Genomic DNA, 24,629 nt, shown 5'->3' on the forward strand with positions numbered 1-24,629 from the left:
TCATAACTCTGTCATCGTAACTCCGTTTTGCATGCATGATATATCGAAATGTCCATCATGATGTCCTCTTCATTTTGTTCCATTGCACCATGCTTGCTTGAGTCCATCTTTATCTCCTAATTGTTGATGCAAGAGTGCTATAAAATGTTAGGTGCCATTTCTTATCAGTTTATGAACATTTGTCATTTTTATCATGATTAATGTGTGCCTTCTATGAGCATGAGCTCTACATATGTTTTGGACTATGTCATGCCATCTTTACAGGGGTGTATACCATATATTTTTGTGATCAATGTGGTGACTAGCACAATCATGCAAAGTAGCTATCGTGATATTGCTGATTTCAGAGACTTAGAAATTCATTAAGTCTTTTCCCTAATGTAATGCTATATTCATGAGCAGGAGTGCAACTGCCCAATATGGCCACTCTATGGGCTGCTGTCGCAAGCAAGGTACGCTCTGACCGCTGATCCTGTGCGTTTTGTTCGTCGGTAGCTTAGCTAAGCAGGGCCGTCCAATCCACAGACCCATGGTCCCAATATACAAGCGCCCGTGTTTTGCTTTTGCCGTTCCCAAACAAGTAAACTGGATAGAACCCATGTTGTTCCCAAGTCCAAAACTACAGAGTACGCCATCCAAAACTCATGATCCCTAGGGCTGGCTGTAGTCAATATGCGAGGCAAGCGTCCTGCTGCTGGCCTCGGGCGCTGCCTGACGGATGTATGTATTCCTCCTTCCTATGCGGCTCCGGAACATCATCGGGGAAACAAGACGAGCTAGTTTTGGAACAGGAACTTCAGGTCAGCCTCTGTAAGCTTTGACATGGCCTCTGGCGAGTCACCCACGGTGCTGCAAAAAGGACAGCAGGAATGTATCAGCCAACATCATCCCATCCACCCGACCCAAGGATGGCTGAGGACGAAACGAGATTTACCCATCGAACACAAGCTGCTTCTTCTCTTGCAGTTGCAGGATGCGCTCTTCAACTGTGTCCTTGATCACAAACCTCGTGCTTCTGTGTCAGTCAAATCATATATGCCAAGTCAGATAAAGGAGGCGGTATAATTCAGTGTCCATTTTAATTAGCATAGCAAATTACCTAATAGGCTTGAATTGTCCGATTCGGTGGATTCGATCCTGTGCTTGGCTCTCCACTGCTGGATTCCACCAAGGATCCATCAAGAAAACCTATCATCCACCAGGTTATATACATATATATATATAAGCAGGAAGCAGGCAGCATCAACTGGATCGTTCTGCTTATTTTGAACGCTGAGCAACTACATGGGTTATTGCTGTCTAACTAGACATAAATAAAGGAGGAGGATATGCACTAGCTTACATGAGATGCTACAGTAAGATTAAGAGCTACTCCTCCCGCTTTCAGGCTCATCAGGAAAATCCTGCAATCTGGGTCATTTATGAAGGTATCTATAGCTCTCCCCTTCTCCACCATGTTCATTTTCCCATTAAGTTGCACACACTTGATGCCAGACTGTTAAACCATCTTATAAATTATTACATTTGTCCATAAACAATGCAATGCAATGTTAAATATAAGTAAAAGTTTCTCGATACTTTACCCTCTGCAGGGAGAATTCAATCAAATCCAAGAACGATGTGAACTGGCTGAAAACAATCCCTTTTGCAGAACCATCATGCTCAATCATGTTTCTTATCTCTTCTCGCTGCATTTAAAAAACGTCAATATTGTTTTGCACATATCATGGTCCACTCTTGACGTATGCCTAGTGCTGACTTAAAAGAACCATAATTACACTAGACTTAAAAGAACCATTTCATCATCCTCCAGACACCCCTCCATACCAAAAGGCTTATAATTGTATCAAGGTTTTTTTATAGGATAATTGCATCAAGGTTAGTTTCATGCCATGGGTGTTCCAGTGATGTCATGAAATATATTAAGCCAATGAGAGAACAGAGCTGAAATTAGCTAGTTGCAGGATACTTGTTCTCTTCATAGAGATTAATTAGTTTAGCCAATACAAAATATCTACCTAATAATAATAATAATAATAATAATAATAATAATAATAATAATAATAATAATAATAATAATAAACGGCTGGTTACCACCAGCTCTTGCCAAGATACTGAAGCTGCCACCCTTGTTTCATTAAGGCAAAAACAGTTTCTAGAACTTTCAATGTTACCACTATGCATAAGAGATAAGAGTTTGTTGACAGAATTCACTCCCCTACACACCAAGCATGTCAACATTCAGATTAGCTGCAAACAACTGCTGACCAAGTTATCCAACTTACCAATGCATCAATTTTCGTACTTGTCTTGAAATCTGCTAGGCTTTGTAGTCTGCCTAGTATTCCTGAGCGTTTGCCACCCTTCAAATTTGCAGGGACCTTTCTTCTCGAATTTTCCGTTGTTAAGTCAACGGTAAGAGGATTTGAACAAGATGGACATGAAACATTCCCCAAAGTTGCAGAGTACTCCATCAAACAAGTCTTGCAGAATACATGATCACAAGACGTAACCTTGAAAGGAAAGTTCATATGTTGAAGATAACCAGTGGAAAACAATGCATGAGCTTAAATGACTTTCTAGGGGCAACCTACTAACCACCACATCTTCTGCCAATTCATGACATATTCCACACTGGCTTTCCATGGGACCATTTTGTTGATTTTTGCATCCTTCCTGAGATTCTGCTGTCTTGGAAAATGCAACAAGGTATGGATGATCAACAGCCTACAATTTGGTTGGAACAGTCAACATGTTACTTCAACAAAGAGAAATAATTAAGAGTGCAATTCTATAGGGAAAAAACGGCATGGTAACATAGACTATAGCCGATTAAACTTGCTTGTTGCACCCATAAGGAATTCTAAGGATATCCAAATAATTATGTGCACACCTGTCTCAACCTTGTGAGGAGGTCAAAGATATGGGCATAGTTGTTCAGCAACGTTCCAGCTACAACATACCTGGAGAAAACAGAGTGAAGAGATTATCTGAAAAACCATAAATTTTTCAAAAGAGGAAATATAAAGGGGCATTTGCATACGTAAGCTACTTTACAATGGCATCCAGTGATTAAAAAACTGCTACATCGTATTGGATGTAACCATGAAACTAGAAGCAGAATCTCTTTGCAATGCACCTTGTATCCGTTGTAAGTACAACTCCAGTCCAGAGGAATTGGTGTTTAATTAAATCCAGAGCCAAAACAAATGGATGAGCTCTAACCAATAACAATGGCACTTTGTTATGATGTATTGCAAATCAAAGCTGTTTGAAGCTACTCCCTCCGTCCGGTGAAGAGTGTACGTTTGGCTTCAAAATTTGTCCACAAAAGAGTGTACTTCTATCTTTCCAATGCACTTTAAAATAGAAAAAAATACTTCTCTCTCATCACACGGTAATCAAGACCAATAGCAATCTACACATGGTCTTCTTAGTTTTTACATGCACTTAGCTCATTGGGGGTTGGGTAATTAAAGAGGGGAGAGATGGTGGCTTGCACATTTCCAATGCATAATTTACTTAACTTCATAATTTGTCCTAAAATTTCTAGATGTACACTCTTCACCGGACGGAGGGAGTAGTAAAGAAGATTCTTGTTCAAATGAAACTGGATTTTCAACTTTTGCAGAAGCAGCATAATAATCAAACGATGTCTACTGAATAATCCATATGGTATCACTACATAATAAGTAGGAAGGAAAGGAAGACTCACGAATCAAACTGCGTGCAGCTTTGAGTATATAAGGCTTCATAAAATTCCATTTCATTTCTATCAAAAGAGTCCCGCCTCAATGTCACCTAACATGTTGAAGTTAAACTTCTTGCAACTGGTACAACTATAGACGAGGAAGCATTACATTCATTGTGTACATAACATGTTGTGCAGACTTACAGTCTTCGGTGGAAGAGCAAGATCTGCAGCTCGGCCTATTTTTGTCCGCCTTAACACTATGCCCTTCAAGACTTTCTCCTTGAGAAGAGTCATGGCTCTTCTGCCCTCAAAACTCGCGGATCCATACAGTATTGGTGTCGCTATGTACTGTTAAAAAAATGACTTTTTAGCAAATATGATGTCACAAATGAAAAATATGTCAAAATAAGGGACATATAGAACCATGTAACTGACCTTATTCCACCAGCAAAAGTGCCTGACGGATGAGTGACCACAGTCGCATTTTTTCTTCATACTACAGGAGATTAGGAGGCAATAACTAAAACGAAGAAATAACAATGGGAACAGCAGCAACTCGTAACCTGGTGTGATACAACTACAATGTTGCAACAGTAACCTTGTTTACAATCATACTAGAGTACATTTCAGAAACTACCTCTTTATAGCATGTAACATTTTACAGAACTACATTTTTAATCTTCCAACAGTTATAAGCCCATCCGTAGGCCACACAATTGGTACAGAATAAATCAAATGGTATTGTGATGTACGTATGGTTGGCTGGTGGGCCCTATAGGGCAGAGCCAAACGACTAGAGCCCATCAGTGTAACTGGACTGCTGTGTGGTTGACCAATGGGCCCTATAGATCATAACTGTTTTAAACGATAATGTCCTTCCAAAACTGGAGTATGGTTACGTGATAGAGTTGACAAATGAACAGTTTTTTAATTAAATTTACACTTATTAATAACAAATTAGTTCAATCATCAGATACTACTAGTAGAGGCAGATCTTACTTGGTATCTAGTATCTGACAGTCACAGTCCTTGCAGAAGTAGTTCGAGTAGGGAAAGATTTGCAAGAAACGAATCTGAGAAAACAACAGTAAGAATAGAGGAGGTAAAAGAAAATTGGTCAGGATCTTCAGACGTTAGTTACAAACCAGCGAGTAAAGCTCTCCAACACGATTCTGCAATGGTGTCCCACTCAGAGCCCACTTGTATTCCGATTCCAATGCAAAAACTGCCCTTGCAGTATTGCATCGTCTATCTTTTATGAAGTGAGCCTGCAGAAAAGAACATGGAGGGAATGAATCATTTTTGAAAAGAAACAGGTCAATCATTGTTGAATTTTACTTTAGGAAAATATTAAAAGATTGGAAGATATACTCATCTAAAAAGACAAAGAAATCAATGTGTAGTGAGAACACAGCTGTGTGTCTCAAGTACACAAATTGGTCTCAATCCTTGAAATTTCATAAAACATTGTAATGATGAACAGAAAACACTAAGCCGATAGCAACACACCTAGAAACTGTCCACTTGATAAAACATAATATGCATCTCTATTATCTACCGAAACATGTGTACAGAAAGTAATATATTTCGAAATGGGACAAGTACTGCTGGACAAGCTTCCTTTTAGACATGAAACTAGGCTGCTGGCCAACATCATCATGTTGGAAAACACCAACACGACAGGAGCATTCAGTAATACCAGAATAAACTTGCCAGGGAAAAAAAGACCTTGGTATCAAATTCAGAGCTATAAACTTTGTGGATTTTGCAGAACTGCTCATTCAGCTTTTATGCTTCATGATGTCAACATGGTGTGCCGACTATTAATAAATAGATTTAGATTAGCAGAAAAACACTTGTGTGCAACTTAATGCACTACAATGCAATACAGCAAGTACACCTATCATACGTTATGTTAATTTTTACAAATATATGATAGAAACCAAATAGTAGAGTTCTTATTCTTGCAAGTGTCATCACCAAAACTATATAACAAAGAACAACCAGATGTACAGGAACAGATTATTGGTCAAAATACTAGAACAAGAGCTCTTATCATAATAATGATGAAGCTATTAGAACTTCTAGTATATCACCTATGACAGTAGAATGTTGAAATGCTGTAGAAATAATATGTTATATCATGTTATGCATTGCCAAAGGATACAGTAGCAAGTTCAGATGGAGGCTACAATTTAAATAAGTCCCCCAAATCAGATAGTATAAAGTCAACTTAATGTTCTTCATCCAAACATACAGAGTGCACCTAGCTACGAGTCAAAAGAAAACACTGTGATCCTTTCTTGCTTAGGATATGAATTTGCTATGTTTGATCCCTACAATCCAAAATCATGCTTAGTCGAAGAAAACGGGGTTACACTGTTAAGAAGTAGTACAGCCACATGGCAGATTGGCGGTATTGACCACAACTAAGTGTTCCATTTAAAAATCGATTACTTCCTGAGAATTCATATCTATACATGCAGTTTATTATAATGTTGAATCATAAAAAATGCAGCAGGAAAGGGCATATGATCACCTCATCTAAGATAATCCGCTCCCACCGCACTGAGTGTAGAGGTGACTTGCCCCTGGATTTGCTACCCAATTCCTCAAAATCCTCTTCCTCCTCCTCAATACCACTTTTCCTCTTCCCTTTCCCCTTCCCTTTCCCCTTCACTTTGGTGTCAGCCCACTTCTTGCTCTCCTGCTTCGCCTGCTTCTCAGTACGAAGAGCATCGGGCCCACAGTAATATCTCAAGTGAATCTTCAGCTTCTCGGGGTAAAACTGTTTATTGCAGTAGTCACACCGAATCTTGGGTGGCATTATGTGCTTCCGGTAGTCCGCCTCAATGGTGGAGTAGGTGGTGACCACGAAGTCGAAGGTGTCGAAATCGTACTTCTGAGAGCCCCGCCGAGCGCCATGGTAGAGCAGCACGCGCGCGCTGCCTTTGGCCGTGTGCCGCTCGATCTCCTGCGCCCACTGGATGACGGCCACCACGGGGCAGATCACAAGGGTGCACCCTACCCGGCGCATCGGGAGGCCCAGTGACGAGGACGGTGGCGGGGGCGGGGGCGAGCCGGGGGGACGGAGCCGGCGCGCGGTGAGGACGAGCGCGATACCCTGGATGGTCTTCCCCATCCCCATCTCGTCGGCGAGGATGCCGCCGCGCGAAACCGAGGCCTCCTGCGCCAGCGCCCACGCGAGCCACTCCTTCTGGAAGCGCAGCAACTGGAGCAGCACCTCCGGGGCCGGCTCCGCGGTCGGCACCACCCCAGCGGCCGGGGCGTCCGTCTCCTCCACTGCCCCGGCGCGCTCGTCGAGCCACTTGGTATTAGCCTCCTCCCACTCTTCCCACGGCAGGGGCGGGCCGTCCTCGTCGCGCTTCCCCTTCTTCTTCTTCCGCCTCCACTTGGACTTGGGCGGCCGTGGCGACAGCACCGGACGCGGCGCCACCACCTCGATCACCACCGCGGGCGCAGGGGCATCTTCATCGGAGGCAAACTCCTCGTCGTCGTCCGCCACCTCGTCCTCCATATCAGCGACGAAGTCGGAGTCGGAGGTGTTATCGGAGGGGACGCTCTCGTCGTCGTCGTCGTTGCGCCGGCGGCGACGGCTGCCGCCGGAGCCTGCGATGGGAGGCGGGGGAGTCAGGGCTTGAGGGGTGGGAGTCGATGGGTTCAGCGTAAGGAGGCGACTTACCAGATGCATTCTTCCCGTTTCGGCGAGGCATCGCGCGGGGCGGCGGCGGCGGCGGCGGCGCGGAAACGGAGGAAGGGCGAGAGGTGGGGTGGGTGGTTTGGGTGAATTTTAAAGTCGGGCCGGGGTTTGGGGGCGTTGGGTTGTGGGGTTAAGTCGGTCATGGGGAGAGGAAAGAGCGGGAAGGAACTGCAGCCGCAGGGGTAGGACCGGGTCAGCGGGAGCGGGGAATTGTGCTCCGGAAGGAACAGCCGGGTTGTGCTCCGGAAGGAACAGCCGGTGTGTGTCACGTCATGTGTGAAGCCAGCCTTGATTAATCCATGGAGTTCCCATGCTAAGGTTCGTCGTCGAGCGTGACAGACAGGAATGAAAGCGATGCCGATTCATTGCTTTTGCATCCTATTGTTGGATACACCGATCGACTGACTTCTCTTTGCTTGCGGCAACGAATCCGGCTCTTTAGGGACATCTTTAGTAGTCCAAAATGATAAATTTGGAACATTCGGGATTTGATCATGACAAATCAAACGTTTCGTATGGCAATTTTAATGAGTAGTGCTATCAGAATGAAGTTGATAGTACCTGATTAGTTATCACGAAACATGCCTAATTATGTTTTTTTCTTCCAAAACATAGGGCTGCACACTTGATATGTACAATCAAATCATCAATGTAACTACTTTTCTTGTTCAATCATTTATCAATAATGAGATATGAAGTATTTTCATTTAATAATAGTAGCTGAAAATAAAACACATTACATAAGAATGGGGTATCTTTTCATTTTAGTGGCACTGTACAAAAAGAATAATGAAAAGGGAAACATTTGCATGCGGTTGATCGGCCGAGTTTCGGTCGGTCACACCGCTCACTCCGCGACCCGCTCGTCCGCACGTGGGTCCACCACCAAACAACCGCCTCCCCTTTTACCATATTTCTTCAGGGGGCGAACGAGATCCACTCATTCTACTGCTCGCGCGAGCGCATCTCCTTTTTGCATTGTGAGCTCGCTCTCTCTCCTCTTCCTCTTTGTAGATGCTTGCCTTTCCTCACCGGCGACAGGCTACGTTGGTCGGCCATGGCCGCCGCCCACTTTTGTTTCTTTTCTAGCCCGCGGTGGATGTGGCTATCCCCCCACCCCTTTCCCTCTCGGAATAAGTGATGCAAACCAACGCCCATCGGTGTTGGGCGTGGTGGTGACAAGCGCTGGAGACCCGCAGCGGTCGACGTTGGGATGTTGGAACCCTGGCGACAAGTGATGGAGATTTGGCGTTTTATTTTTGCCAGAAGCAACTCCAAATTTTGCTGCCATCATCTTCTTTTTTTTGCTGGAACCAACCAATCCTTTTTTGCTATCACGATTGTTTCTTTTGCTGGAACCAGTGTGCCAATTTTTTGCTTTCACCATCTTCGGTTTTTGCTGGAACCAATCCAAAATTCCGCTACCATATTTTTCATTTGGTGTAACTAATATACCATTTTTTGATACCACCACCATCTGTTTTTACTGGAACCAACAATTTTTCTTGCCACCATATATTTGTTTGGTCATTCTACCACTTTTTTGCTACCAATGTTTTGAGTTTTCCTACTATTAGCGTTGTCAATTGTTGCGTCCGGCGGCGGCAATGGTGTTGTGATTTTGCTGCAGCCGGCAGTGGGAAAGCTACCACTGGCGACAGGATCTGCTCCAACCAGTGGGGGCTATCCCACGACGGTGGTGACCACGGCCCGATGGTGGTGCTTCACCCACTACACGCACAAGCAAACAGTTTATTTTTTTTGCTACAATCAACCCCACTTTTTGTTACTACTGTCTTCGGATTTTGCCGGAAACAACCCATTTTTTGCTACCACCGTCTTGATTTTGCTGGAACAGGTATCTCATTTTGCTTTCACCATATCGTGTTTTTGCTGGAACCAGCGTCACATGTTTTTTGGTTCCACCGTGTACGTGTTTTTTGTTGGAACCGTGCCCCATTTCTTGCTTCCACCATGTGTTTGTTTTGGTAGAACCAACAAAGGTTTTTGCTACCATCGCTTTTTTTGGTTTTGAGCGACGCAGTTGTGCCATTTTGATGCTGCAACCAGCGACGAGGACAGCCGGCTGCAGCTGGAGTTGCAGCGTCGCACTGGAGTTGCGGTTGTCGCCATGGGGAGCTGCAACCGCAGGCGCGGGCTGCTGCATGCACGAAACTAGCGACCGGCGACAGGACAATGATGGTGACCAACGACGAGGGTAGCAACAGGCGAGGACGCGTGTGCGGTGCTTCGAGGCCGGTCGCTCGCTCCTTAATGGTGGTGCGATGGGGATTTTTTTTTGAAAGAAGACGTCTGGGGGAGGAAGGAAGACAATCGTTTGGCTAATGGTTGTTCGATCGGACGTTGCTGGTGCGAGCGGCCCATTTGGGCAGGCGCACTGACGCCTAACGAAAAATGTGTTTTTTTGTACTACACTAAAATGTTGCAACAACTACGATGTTTCTCCATAATCATGTTGGCACAAAACATAGAACATGTTCATTTGTTATACTAGTAAATGAGCACGTGCAATGCACGTTGATATTGGGAAGAAAATCAACTGCAGGTTGATATTAGGTAGTGTCGGCATTCTAGGAACGGGGGTATCCAGACTTGTGTTGGGGAACGTGGTAGAATTTTAAAATTTTCTACGCATCACCAAGATCAATCTATGGAGTCATCTAGCAACGAGGGAGAGAGGAGTGCATCTACATACCCTTGTAGATCGCGCGCGGAAGCGTTTAAGAGAACGGGGTTGATGGAGTCGTACTCGACGTGATCCAAATCACCGATGACCTAGTGCCGAACGGACGACACCTCCGTGTTGAACACACGTACGGTTGGGAAGACGTCTCCTCCTTCTTGATCCAGCAAGGGGGAAGGAGAGGTTGATGAAGATCCAGAAGCACGACGGCGTGGTGGTGGATGCAGCAGGATCCCGGCAGGGATTCGCCAAGCGCAAGCGGGGAGGAGAGGTGTTACGGAGGGAGAGGGAGGCGCCAAGAGCAAGGGGGTGCGGCCGCCCTCTCTTCCCCCCTCTTTATATAGGGGCCTTGGGGCGCCGGCCCTAGGAGATGGATCTCCAAGGGGGCGGCGGCCAAGGGGTGGCTTCTCCCCCAAGCCAAGTGGGGGGCGCCCCCACCCCTAGGGTTTCCCAACCCTAGGCGCAGGGGAGGCCCAAGGGGGGCGCACCAGCCCACCAGGGGCTGGTTCCCCTCCCACTTCAGCCCATGGGGCCCTCCAGGATAGGTGGCCCCACCCGGTGGACCCCCGGGACCCTTCCGGTGGTCCCGGTACAATACCGGAGACCCCGAAACCTTCCCGATAGCCGAAACTTGACTTCCTATATATAAATCTTTACCTCCAGACCATTCCGGAACTCCTCGTGACGTCCGGGATCTCATCCGGGACTCCGAACAACTTTCGGGTTACTGCATACTAATATCTCTACAACCCTAGCGTCACCGAACCTTAAGTGTGTAGACCCTACGGGTTCAGGAGACATGCAGACATGACCGAGACGCCTCTCCGGTCAATAACCAACAACGGGATCTGGATACCCATGTTGTCTCCCACATGCTCCACGATGATCTCATCGGAAGAACCACGATGTCAAGGATTCAATCAATCCGTATACAATTCCCTTTGTCAATCAGTACGTTACTTGCCCGAGACTCGATAGTCGGTATCCCAATATCTTGTTCAATCTCGATACCGGCAAGTCACTTTACTCGTGCCGTAATGCATGATCCCGTGATCAACCACTTGGTCACATTGAGCTCATTATGATGATGCGTTACCGAGTGGGCCCAGAGATACCTCTCCGTCACACGGAGTGACAAATCTCGGTCTCGATTCGTGCCAACCCAACAGACACTTTCGAAGATACCTGTAGTGTACCTTTATAGTCACCCAGTTACGTTGTGATGTTTGACACACCCAAGGCACTCCTACGGTATCCGGGAGTTGCACAATCTCATGGTCTAAGGAAATGATACTTGACATTCGGAAAAGCTACAGCAAACGAACTACATGATCTTTGAGCTATGCTTAGGATTGGGTCTTGTCCATCACATCATTGTCCTAATGATGTGATCCCGTTATCAATGACATCCAATGTCCATAGTCAGGAAACCATGACTACCTTTTGATCAACGAGCTAGTCAACTAGAGGCTCACCAGGGACGTGTTGTGGTCTATGTATTCACACATGTATTACGATTTCCGGATAACACAATTATAGCATGAACAATAGACAATTATCATGAACAAAGAAATATAATAATAACCATCTTATTATTGCCTCTAGGGCATATTTCCAACAGTCTCCCACTTATACTAGAGTCAATATTCTAGTTACATTGTGATGAATCGAACACCCATGCAGTTCTGGTGTTGATCATGTTTTGCTCTAGGGAGAGGTTTAGTCAATGGATCTACCACATTCAGGTCCGTATGTACTTTACAAATCTCTATGTCTCCATTTTGAACACTTTCACGAATGGAGTTGAAGCGACGCTTGATATGCCTGGTCTTCCTGTGAAACCTGGGCTCCTTGGCAAGGGTAATAGCTCCAGTGTTGTCACAGAAGAGAGTCATCGGGCCCGACGCATTGGGTATGACTCCTAGGTCGGTAATGAACTCCTTCACCCAGATTGCTTCTTGTGCTGCCTCCGAGGCTGCCATGTACTCCGCTTCACATGTAGATCCGCCACAACGCTCTGCTTGCAACTGCACCAGCTTACTGCCCCACCATTCAAAATATACACGTATCCGGTTTGTGACTTAGAGTCATCCAGATCTGTGTCGAAGCTAGCATCGACGTAACCCTTTACGACGAGCTCTTCGTCACCTCCATAAATGAGAAACATATCCTTAGTCCTTTTCAGGTACTTCAAGATATTCTTTACCGCTGTCCAGTGTTCCATGCCGGGATTACTTTGGTACCTTCCTACCAAACTTACGGCAAGGTTTACATCAGGTCTGGTATGCAGCATAGCATACATGATAGACCCTATGGCCGAGGCATAGGGGACGACACTCATCTTTTCTCTATCTTCTGCCGTGGTCGGGCATTGAGCCGTGCTCAATCTCGTACCTTGCAATACAGGCAAGAACCCCTTCTTTGACTGATCAATTTTGAACTTCTTCAATATCTTGTCAAGGTACGTACTCTGTGAAAGACCAATGAGGCGTCTCGATCTATCTCTATAGATCTTGATGCCTAATATATAAGCAGCTTCTCCAAGGTCCTTCATTGAAAAACACTTGTTCAAGTAGGCCTTTATGCTTTCCAAGAATTCTATATCATTTCCCATCAACAGTATGTCAACCACATACAATATGAGAAATGCTACAGAGCTCCCACTCACTTTCTTGTAAATGCAGGCTTCTCCATAAGCCTGCGTAAACCCAAACGCTTTGATCATCTCATCAAAACGAATGTTCCAACTCCGAGATGCTTGCACCAGCCCATAAATCGAGCGTTGGAGCTTGCACACCTTGTCAGCATTCTTAGGATCGACAAAACCTTCCGGCTGCATCATATACAATTCTTCCTTAAGGAAACCATTAAGGAATGCCGTTTTGACGTCCATTTGCCATATCTCATAATCATAGAATGCGTCAATTGCTAACATGATTCGGACGAACTTCAGCTTCGCTACGGGTGAGAAAGTCGCATCGTAGTCAACCCCTTGAACTTGTCGATAACCCTTAGCGACAAGCCGAGCTTTATAGATGGTCACATTACCATCCGCGTCTGTCTTCTTCTTAAAGATCCATTTATTTTCTATGGCTCGCCGATCATCGGGCAAGTCAGTCAAAGTCCATACTTCATTTTCATACAAGGATCCTATCTCGGATTTCATGGCTTCCAGCCATTTGTCGGAATCCAGGCCCGCCATCGCTTCTTCTTAGTTCGAAGGTTCACCGTTGTCTAACAACATGATTTCCAAGACAGGGTTGCTGTACCACTCTGGTGCGGAACGTGTCCTCGTGGCCCTACGAAGTTCAGTAGCAACTTGATCTGAAGTTTCATGATCATCATCATCAACTTCCTCTCTAGTCGGTGCAGGCACCTCAGGAACATTTTCTTGAGCTGCGCCACTTACCGATTCAAGAGGTAATACTTCATCAAGTTCTACTTTCCTCCCACTTATTTCTTTCGAGAGAAACTCTTTCTCTAGAAAGGACCCATTCTTGGCAACAAAAATCTTGCCTTGGGATCTGAGGTAGAAGGTATACCCAATAGTTTCTTTAGGGTATCCTATGAAGACGCATTTTTCCGATTTGGGTTCGAGCTTTTCAGGTTGAAGTTTCTTGACATAAGCATCGCATTTCCAAACTTTTAGAAATGACAGCTTAGGTTTCTTCCCAAACCATAATTCATACGGTGTCGTCTCAACGGATTTCGACGGAGCCCTATTTAAAGTGAATGCGGCAGTCTCTAAAGCATAGCCCCAAAATGACAACGGTAAATCGGTAAGAGACATCATAGATCGCACCATATCTAATAGAGTGCGATTATGACGTTCGGACACACCATTACGCTGAGGTGTTCCAGGCGGCGTGAGTTGTGAAACTATTCCACATTTTCTTAAGTGTGTGCCAAATTCGTGACTCAAGTATTCTCCCCCATGATCTGATCGCAAGAACTTGATTTTCCTGTCACGTTGATTCTCAACCTCACTCTGAAATTCCTTGAACTTTTCAAAGGTCTCAAACTTGTGTTTCATTAAGTAGACATACCCATATCTACTCAAGTCATCAGTGAGGGTGAGAACATAACGATAGCCACCGCGAGCCTCAACACTCATTGGACCGCACACATTAGTATGTATGATTTCCAATAAGTTGGTTGCTCGCTCCATTGTTCCTGAGAATGGAGTCTTGGTCATTTTACCCATGAGGCATGGTTCGCACGTGTCAAATGATTCGTAATCAAGAGACTCTAAAAGTCCATCTGCATGGAGCTTCTTCATGCGTTTGACACCTATGTGACCAAGGCGGCAGTGCCACAAGTATGTGGGACTATCATTATCAACCTTACATCTTTTGGTATTCACACTATGAATATGTGTAACATTACGCTTGAGATTCATTAAGAATAAACCATTCACCATCGGAGCATGACCATAAAACATATCTCTCATATAAATAGAACAACCATTATTCTCGGATTTAAATGAGTAGCCATCTCGAATTAAACGAGATCCTGATACAATGTTCATGCTCAAAGCTGGCACTAAATAACAATTATTGAGGTTTAAAACTAATCCCGTAGGTAAATGTAGAGGCAACGTGCCGACGGCGATCACATCGACCTTGGAACCATTCCCGACGCGCATCGTCACCTCGTCCTTCGCCAGTCTCCGTTTATTCCGCAGCTCCTACTTTGAGTTACAAATGTGAGCAACCGCACCGGTATCAAATACCCAGGAGCTACTACGAGTACTGGTAAGGTATACATCAATTACATGTATATCACATATACCTTTAGTGTTGCCGGCCTTCTTGTCCGCTAAGTATTTGGGGCAGTTCCGCTTCCAGTGACCACTTCCCTTGCAATAAAAACACTCAGTCTCGGGCTTGGGTCCATTCTTTGGCTTCTTCCCGGCAGCTTGCTTACCGGGCGCGGCAACTCCCTTGTCGTCCTTCTTGAAGTTCTTTTTACCCTTGCCTTTCTTGAACTTAGTGGTTTTATTCACCATCAACACTTGATGTTCCTTTTTGATTTCCACCTCCACTGATTTCAGCATTGAATATACCTCAAGAATGGTCTTTTCCATCCCCTGCATATTAAAGTTCATCACAAAGCTCTTGTAGCTCGGTGGAAGCGACTGAAGGATTCTGTCAATGACCGCGTCATTCGGGAGATTAACTCCCAGCTGAGTCAAGCGGTTATGCAACCCAGACATTCTGAGTATGTGCTCACTGACAAAACTATTTTCCTCCATCTTACAGCTGAAGAACTTGTCGGAGACTTCATATCTCTCGACCCGGGCATGAGCTTGAAAAACCATTTTTAGCTCTTCGAACATCTCATATGCTCCGTGTCTCTCAAAACGCTTTTGGAGCCCCGGTTCTAAGCTGTAAAGCATGCCGCACTGAACGAGGGAGTAATCATCAGCACGTGACTGCCAAGCGTTCATAATGTCTTGGTTCTCTGGGACAGGCGCGTCACCTAGCGGTGCTTCTAGGACATAATCTTTCTTGGCAGCTATGAGGATGATCCTCAGGTTCCGGACCCAGTCCGTATAGTTGCTGCCATCGTCTTTCAGCTTGGTTTTCTCTAGGAACGCGTTGAAGTTGAGGACAACGTGGGCCATTTGATCTACAAGACATATTGTAAAGATTTTAGACTAAGTTCATGATAATTAAGTTCATCTAATCAAATTATTCAATGAACTCCCACTCAGATAGACATCCCTCCAGTCATCTAATTGAAACATGATCCGAGTTAACTAGGCCGTGTCTGATCATCACGTGAGACGGACTAGTCAACATCGGTGAACATCTTAATGTTGATCGTATCTTCTATACGACTCATGCTCGACCTTTCGGTCTTCTGTGTTCCGAGGCCATGTCTGTACATGCTAGGCTCGTCAAGTCAGCCTAAGTGTATTGCGTGTGTAAATCTGGCTTACACCCGTTGTATTCGAACGTTAGAATCTATCACACCCGATCATCACGTGGTGCTTCGAAACAACGAACCTTCGCAATGGTGCACAGTTAGGGGGAACACTTTCTTGAAATTATTACGAGGGATCATCTTATTTAAGCTACCGTCGTTCTAAGCAAATAAGATGTAAAACATGATAAACATCACATGCAATCAAATAGTGACATGATATGGCCAATATCATTTGCTCCTTTTGATCTCCATCTTCGGGGCTCCATGATCATCGTTGTCACCGGCATGATACCATGATCTCCATCATCACGATCTCCATCATCATGTCTTCTTGAAGTTGTCTCATCATCTATTACTTCTACTACTATGGCTAACGCTTTAGCAATAAAGTAAAGTAATTACATGATGTTCATGTTGACACACAGGTCATAAATAAATAAATAAAGACAACTCCTATGGCTCCTGCCGGTTGTCATACTCATCGACATGAAGTCGTGATTCCTATTACAAGAACATGATCAATCTCATACATCACATATATCATTCATCACATCCTTTTGGTCATATCACATCACACGACACATGCTGCAAAAACAAGTTAGACGTCCTCTAATTGTTGTTGCAAGTTTTTACGTGGCTGCTATAGGTTTCTAGCAAGAATGTTTCTTACCTACGCCAAAACCACAACCTGATATGCCAATTTCTATTTACCCTTCATAAGGACCCTTTTCATCGAATCCGATCTGACTAAAGTGGGAGAGACAAACACCCGCCAGCCACCTTATGCAACTAGTGCATGTCAATCGGTGGAACCAGTCTCACGTAAGCGTACGTGTAAGGTCGGTCCGGGCCGCTTCATCCCACGATGCCGCCGAATCAAGATAAGACTAGTAATGGCAAGCAAATTGACAATATCCACGCCCACAACTTCTTTGTGTTCTACTCGTGCATAGAAACTACGCATAGACCTAGCTCATGATGCCACTGTTGGGGAACGTAGCAGAATTTTAAAATTTTCTACACATCACCAAGATCAATCTATGGAGTCATCTAGCAACGAGGGAGAGAGGAGTGCATCTACATACCCTTGTAGATCGCGCGCGGAAGCGTTGAAGAGAACGGGGTTGATGGAGTCATACTCGACGTGATCCAAATCACCGATGACCTAGTGCCGAACGGACGGCACCTCCGTGTTCAACACACGTACGGTTGGGAAGACGTCTCCTCCTTCTTGATCCAGCAAGGGGGAAGGAGAGGTTGATGAAGATCCAGCAGCACGACGGCGTGGTGGTGGATGCAGCAGGATCCCGGCAGGTGTCGGATTTCGGGTTCCGGCAGACCCTTGAGGTTCGAACACTGGGGTGCGCGCGGAGATTTCGCTTCCTACCTACCTGCACCCCTCCGCCTCGCTGATCTAAGCAATGGAAAGAACAACACGAATAACACAGGGTTTATATTGGTTCGGGCCACCATTGTGGTGTAATACCCTACTCCAGTGTGTGGTGTGGTGGATTGCCTCTTGGGCTGATGATGATGAACAATACAAGGAAGAACAGCCTCGGGAGGGTCTGCTCTTGGCTGGGGAGATGAACTGCTGGGAGGTGTTCAGTCACCCTTTTCTCTCTCTCTCTCTCTCTCTCTCTCTCTCGTCCCCCCTTTTGTTCTGTGGGTGGCTGGTCCTATTTATAGAGGCCCTGGTCCTCTTCCCAAATATCGAGCGGGAAGGGAGCCAACAATGGCGGGCTAATTTGAAGGGGGACAGCTAGTGCCAGCTATCTTGACAAAAGTAGTCTTCGCCTGCACAAAGCTCTGGTGATGACGCCGTCTTGGGCGCCATAATGACCTCCGTCTTGTAGTCCTCCTGGTCTTGGTCTTGTTGCACCGAAATGGCAACCTTTGCCTGATGCCTCGGTACTCCGCGGCTGCGCTTGCTCCCTTTGCACCAAAGAGGAAAGGAGGACGCTGCGCGGGCTGGCACCCGCCTGGCGCCTTTGGTCGTCATGACTTGCATCACGGGCACCTCATGAGGTACCCCGCCTTGATCTCTCCGCCTCCTCGCGAGCCAGCCTGATGAGGCCGTGCCTGAGGAAGCTCCGTGTCGTCCGCCCCACGAGGCTTGGCCCCTCGCGAGGGTCTTGGGTCTGTGTTGGTGAAGATGGGCCGTGCTGGGCCCCCTTTTGAGCCACGCTGCAGGCCGCAGGCAGGCAAGTCTGGGGACCCCCGTTCCTATAAAGCCGACAGTAGCCCCGGGCCCAAGGCGCGCCCGGACTTGGCCGTGCAGGGAGGCGGAAGGGCGAGGGCGAAGCGCCGTGGGCCCTAACAGCCTGCGGCCTTGGGCGCCGCATGGCGGTTGATTGGACGTGGGCGGCACTGCTCCCCCACACCTTCCTAATTTTGCGCCATGCTAGGCGGACTCGTAGTTGTACACAGCCGCTCCCCTTTCTGTCGCTCGAGCGCCCTCTGTCCTTCCTCCGCTCGAACTCCAGCTTCTGTTTTCAACCCAATCTCGAAGTTTCCCCCCCTTTTCCATCGCCATGGCTCTGACGAAGAAGGGAAGAGGGAAGAAACCCGTGTCTCCGCCTGGTCCGCCGCCATTGGCGGCCCCCGCCGAGGGCTTAGGCAAGGTCAGCTCGGCTCTGGCCACTATCTTCAACGAGTGCGAGAGGACGACAGCCTGGCCCGCGTCCCACTCCTCCATCGACGGGACAGTCACCGAGGTCCCGTATTTCGTCGACGCCCTATGGGTGGGTCTGGTTCCTCCCTTTTCTGATTTCTTCAATGTCGTGCTTTCCCACTATCAGATCCACATGATGCATCTGGGTCCTGAATCCATCACCCTCCTTTCGGTATTCGCCTTTGTTTGCGAGGCTATGATGGGCATCCTCCCTTCGATTGCCTTGCTGCGCCACTTCTTCTCGCTGCGCCTTGTCGACCCTACCCAATGTTGGGCGTGCGTGAGCTTCGTTGCCGCGTCTGAGACTGCGGCCTCGGGGATAGACTTCAAGCTCCCCCCGCCCGCGGCTGGGTTCCGCGAGCGGTGGCTGTATGTGGACGCAGGGGTGCCCAGCCCCCTGCTATCGAAGCCAACTTCGCCTGCTGTCCCCAATTCGGGCTGGGGCCAGGAGACACTTGAGAGCCCCGGCTCGTCTTCGTCTGGCACCGCTTCGCGTTCTTGAGGTCGCTCGGCGTGACAGCGCCCAAGGTGGTGAAGGAGTTCCTGTTACGCCGCGTTGCTCCTCTCCAACGCCACTCCTGCCGGATGTGGACCTTCAGGGGGCGCGATGATCGTATGAGGCTCCAGGAAGAGGACTTGACTCCTGAAGTGCTGAGGACAGCGCTCTTGACCCTGACTGGGGACCCCAACCCTGGCAGCATCCCGTAGGGGGGGCCTTGCTGTACCTCTGCCAGAGCAGGGGTGATTTTGTGAAGCAGATGCCTGTCTTTGATGAGTGGGGGCCGTGCCCCGCCGGCCTCCAGGGGCCTCGTGAGAACCCAGTGGTGGTGACCGCCCTTCTAGTCGGCCAAGGCGGCTCTTCCTCGAGCGGCGGAGCAGGGAGGCATGAGGCGCCAGAGGCCGAGGGGGCTCCCGGCGGGGTGACGGCACCGGGAGATGCTCATGAGGGAGCGGCTCTCGGGGCCCGTGCCGCTGAGGCTGAGGGCGACGAGCAGCTGCTCTCAGCGCTTGTGAGTGAGGCCCCTGAGGCTCCGGCTGCTTCCCTTAACGAGGCGATTGGCAGCGCGCATCGGGCAGGCACCCCTGACGCAGATCGCCTTGATGCTCCGTCTTCGTCGCAGGTTGATCCCTGCGCCCAACTCTTGGGCCGCTTCCGCATGGACTTTGAGGCCCTCCGGAAGAGAAGGGAGGCCCTGGGCGACGATTACCCTTGTCGCCTGCTGAAGCGTAGGAAGTACTTCGCCACTGATGAGTAAGCCTTCTCCTTTTCCAGCTCCCGATCCTTCTGTTGCTTTTACTAACCCTTGCTCCGCAGCCCCCTTCTAGCTGAGCTCGCGGAGACGGCTGAGGTGCCGTCCCCCCTTGGCTTCGCCCCCTCCATCGCCCTCAAGCGCCCCGAGCAGCAGAGCCCTTGTGGTGAGGGCGATCGAAGAGGCGGACCGTCCCGAGGCGCATCGTGGCCCTGCGCACCTCGCGATCCTCTTCCGCAGGCCTTCTCATGGCATAGCCAGCCTACCGTGGGCTTCCCGCCTGGTCGTGGACTGTGATTGGCTGAGGCGCTCCTTGCGCTCTTCCTCTGGGGACGGGCTGGCCCCAGGTCGGGCTTCTGGCGCGGCGTGCCCGACCGTCGCGAGGGTGCCAGCCCCCAGCTCGGAGGGGGGTGCTGATTCGTGGCCCCCGGTGCTTGCTTGGGGCAGATGATGGCGTGGAAGACGTGCTCGAGCGCGCTTGGGAGCGTCGCGCTCTCCGCCAAGGATTCTTTCGAAGGGCGGCTGACGCGGTAAGCCTGCTTGGTGAGGAGCTTGCTGATGAAGATGCGCGCCTTGAGGCCGAGGGCCTGCGCCTGGCTGCAGAGAGGCGCGAGCTGGAGGGCGCCATCGCCCTTGCGCGCCGCCAGCGCGATCTTGACGACGCAAAGACCAAGGCATCGCTGGTGGCCTCTCGGGAGGCTCGATCTTGGGCTGCTGAGGAGGCTCGGGAAGCTAACCGGCGGCGTACGGTGGCGGAGGAGCGGGCTCGGGAGCTCCTGGCCTGGTGCCACTCACTGGAGGAGCAGGTGGAGCTACGCGAGGCAACCCTCGCGTCGATGTAGGTGGCCTTTGGCGACTCAGCAGAGCTCCAGAAGCGTGAGGAGGCGCTGACGTTGGAAGCCACCGAACGTACCCGCGAGTACGAGCGTCTGGAGACGAGGGAGTGCTTGGTGACGCAGGCGGAGGATGATGTCGCTGCACAGGAAGCCCACGTCCTGGAGGAGGTCGGACGCCGAGTGGCAATGGCGCATTTGAACCTCGAGCACGAGTTCGAGGAGAAGCTGGGGTTGATCCGGGCCAAGGCTGAAGGCAGGACTGCTGCCTTGAAAGCCAAGCTGGAGGGGGCGACATGGCAGGCTGATGCTTTCCGGGCCGCCCTTGAGGTGGCGCAAGGTGAGTTAACCACCTCCCAGGCCGAGGTGCTCCTTCTTTGCCAGCGGGTGGAGGAGGCTGAGGCCGTCGCGCGCCAGAATGCGGATGAGATACGTCAGCGGCGGATCCTGGAGCATGAGCACGGCCCCATGCTCTCCACGCTCCGGGAGAGAGCCAACACAGCCTTGGGCAACATCTGCGAGGTGGCTGTTGGCGAGCCGCATGCAGTCAACTATGCCAGCAATCTTCAGTTCTTCACTGACGTGGTGACGTAGCTGGAGGCGCGGTCGGTCAGGGCTGACAGGTTGGTGGAGGAGAGGAGCCGCGCCCTGCTCGGGCGTGCCTTTTCTCGCGTGTTCAGCCATCTCCAGCACATGGATCCCCACTTCGATTTCGACGCCGCCATCGCCCCAGTCCCCCAGGCTGTCCGAGGCGACCTGGCGCGCTGGGTGGAAGACAATGTGGATGCTCTTATCAGGGCCTTCGCTTCTGACAACGACGGCGTGGTCGTGGCTGCCGACGAGGGCGGTGCGGCGCACGGCCCTGACGCCACTGGCGGCGACGCGAACAGCGATGGCGAGTCCGGCGGCGCCAGCAGCGGCTCGGGTGGTGCTCTTGAGGACGCATTGGGGGATTTATCCGACTGATTATGCATCGTTCCTACTTCCTTGCCCTGCATGAATAGAACTCAGGTTTTGGCCTGATGGTGGTGAGAGCATTTGGGAGGGGGAGCCCCTTATGTAAAACTTGTGTTCATCATATAAGTAGTCGCTACATTGCCCATGCGCCCGCACCAAGTGGTTGGCTCAAGCGACGCGCTGGCCGGCCAGTTTACCTTGGTCCCGTGCTGGCCCTGAGGCAGCCTGTGGGAGGTTGTGGTGTCCCGAGTGTTCCCTGATTGGATCCGTAGGACCTGTAGCAAAACACCCTCCTGAGAGGACGCGGCGGCGGCAGTCTGGGTTGCGCGCAAGCTAGGCCTGACCCGGCTCGTGAGGGGCTCACGAGGGGAGGCAGCTGAGGCGAAGTGGTAACCAAAACGCGAGAAATTGCTCGAACGAGACTAATCACCCCTTCCCCGAACACACGCAAATCTCAAATTCGAATCCAACTTGAATCCAGCGGGGGAAAGCGACAATCAAAGGGAAAAACAACGAAAGCAGACAAAAGGCCGCGTCCGGCACCTAATCTAGTCTTGGACGTCTTCTCGCCAGGGCGGAGCTAAGTGCTGCCACTGGGCGTGGGAGGGAGCCCCAGGGCCTGAGGCCGGCACCCCTGAGACCCCGGGGCGTGTACAGCCCCACTCATTATTACGTGAGAGTGTCACGGGGCGGCGAGCTTCACAGGCACTGGGCCTTCTTCACAGGTACTGGCCTTGCTTCATATCGCCAGATGAGGGCCCCGCCTTGCGCCACACTCTAGTGCCATCAGCAATGACCGGAAACCAGGACGCCGCCCGATGGGGTAGAGCGGTCGCTAGCGGTTCCCCCGATGACCACGGGTTCTCCGCCAGGGGCAGGCCCTGAGGCACCTCCCCAGCAGAGGGCCTACCTCCTGAGAACACCTTGCTCCGAACGCCGCGGTGGTGATGTCAGATCTCAGCCCCTCTCCTGCAGCCCCCTGCGCCCTCCTCCCAAGGGGTAGGAGACTGTGGGAGCGGAGCCGCTGCTCGCTGTGGCGACCTGCACCTCCTGCAATCCATGGTTAGCGTATGCCTGTTCCTGAAGAATTAGCGGTACCCGATAATCGTTGCCTCCAGCGTGGCCAGTGGGACCGTCCCGGGGCTCCTGGAAAGGCTCAGCTTCTAGTGCCTCATCCCCCCAGCTTGGGCTGAGGAGCGAGCCTTGTTCGCTCTCGTGAGGGTGTCCTTGGTCCATCATGAGGGGCACGTATTCCTCTGGCGCCGTCATCCCGAAGGCCACGCCGTAGTGCTCCGCGTGCCATGCGGTCCTGCCTGATGCGCCCACCGTGGGGTGGCAGCGCGGCTGTCCACTCGAGCCGCGGGTTGCGTCGAGTCCTTCTTCTTCATGGACCGGGAGCGGGGGCAGTGCCGCCGCCGGTCCGGTGCTGACAGCTTCACTGGCGTTGGAGTAGCCATGGAGCCCGCGGGCGCGCGGAGCCCCCGCGCGGGCCGCCCTGGGCTTGAGATGGGAGCTGGGTGCAGAAGGGGTGAGCCCCCGAGGCGGCGAAGCCCAGGAGCTCTGCCACCCGCTCCAGCAGCATGTCGCGGCCGCCCTCTAGCAGCCTGTACTGCAGCAGCTCTCGGGCCACCGTGAGCGCGGCCCTCGAGTTCGCCTGCTCCCGGCGGGTGTACGGTGCCGTGGTCGCGCCGTGATTGGAGGCCCTTGCTGCCGACCGTGCCTGCTGCGGTGTGAGAGCTGTTGAAGCCTGTCCGCGTCGCCCGCGGCCCGCAGCGCCCTGCGGACCGCGAGCTGCCTGGGGCATGGGGTCGCCCGAGGCGAGCGGCTCTGCGCGAGCGGGCCACGCCGCCCATGGATCTGGGTTGCCCGCCTGGTCGCCGGACATGGTGATGACGACGCGACAGGGCATGAAGCGGTAGAAGGTGGATTCCGACGCACCCCTACCTGGCACGCCAAATGTCGGATTTTGGGTTTCGGCAGACCCTTGAGGTTCGAACACTGGGGTGCGTGTGGAGATTTCTCTTCCTACCTACCTGCACCCCTCCGCCTCGCTAAGATCTAAGCAATGGAAAGAACAACACGAATGACACAGGGTTTATACTGGTTCGGGCCACCGTTGTGGTGTAATACCCTACTCCAGTGTGTGGTGTGGTGGATTGCCTCTTGGGCTGATGATGATGAACAATACAAGGAAGAACAGCCTCGCGAGGGTCTGCTCTTGGCTGGGGAGATGAACTGCTGGGAGGAGTTCAGTCACCCTTTTCTCTCTCTCTCTCTCTCTCTCTCTCTCTCTCTCTTTCTCGTCCCCCCTTTTGTTCTGTGGGTGGCTGGTCCTATTTATAGAGGCCCTGGTCCTCTTCCCAAATATCGAGCGGGAAGGGAGCCAACAATGGCGGGCTAATTTGAAGGTGGACAGCTAGTGCCAGCTATCCTGACAAAAGTAGTCTTCGCCTGCTGTCGTGGAATTGTCACGGCAGATGTCCTCTTGCAAGGACTTAGTCATGGAGCCATCGCAACTAGGAAGCTTAAAGGGTTTAATCGGGACAAAGGACATGAGAGGTTTATACTAGTTCAGCCCCTTACGGTGAAGGAAGGCCTACATCTAGTTGGGTTGGTATTGCTTGAGGTTTCGATGACCAGGGAGCGAGATATGCTATGCCTGGCTCTCGATCAGTTGTTTTCTTGCCCTTAAGCCGCCGACGGGTCGTCCCCTTATATACACGGGTTGACGCCCTGCGGCCTACAGAGTCCCGGCCGGCTCATAGATAGTCTCCAGTTCGGTGACTAGTTAATTCTACCTTATGATACAAGTCATGCCATCATGGCGGTTTACCACTATGGGCCTTAAGTCGCCTGTGGGCTTTA

At 50.1% G+C, this 24,629-nt stretch overlaps 1 protein-coding gene across 1 annotated transcript; it reads right to left on the minus strand.

The window, feature by feature from the left end:
• Window positions 1-310: 310 nt before the first annotated feature.
• LOC125537262 (DNA repair protein RAD16) lies at window positions 311-7,587 on the minus strand. The gene is made up of 15 exons (XM_048700555.1): window positions 7,398-7,587; window positions 6,234-7,324; window positions 4,840-4,962; window positions 4,694-4,767; window positions 4,130-4,190; window positions 3,896-4,042; window positions 3,716-3,801; window positions 2,894-2,963; window positions 2,599-2,727; window positions 2,286-2,513; window positions 1,584-1,688; window positions 1,343-1,495; window positions 1,100-1,188; window positions 935-1,015; window positions 311-849 (listed from the first exon to the last, which is right to left on the minus strand). The coding sequence occupies exons 1-15, from the start codon at window positions 7,426-7,428 to the stop codon at window positions 777-779; spliced, it is 2,541 nt and encodes an 846-aa protein (XP_048556512.1). The 5' UTR covers window positions 7,429-7,587; the 3' UTR covers window positions 311-776.
• Between the last annotated feature and the right edge of the window lie 17,042 nt (window positions 7,588-24,629).

The sequence above is a fragment of the Triticum urartu genome, chromosome 2, assembly GCF_003073215.2.
Source record: "Triticum urartu cultivar G1812 chromosome 2, Tu2.1, whole genome shotgun sequence".
Classification (NCBI taxonomy): Eukaryota; Viridiplantae; Streptophyta; class Magnoliopsida; order Poales; family Poaceae; genus Triticum; species Triticum urartu.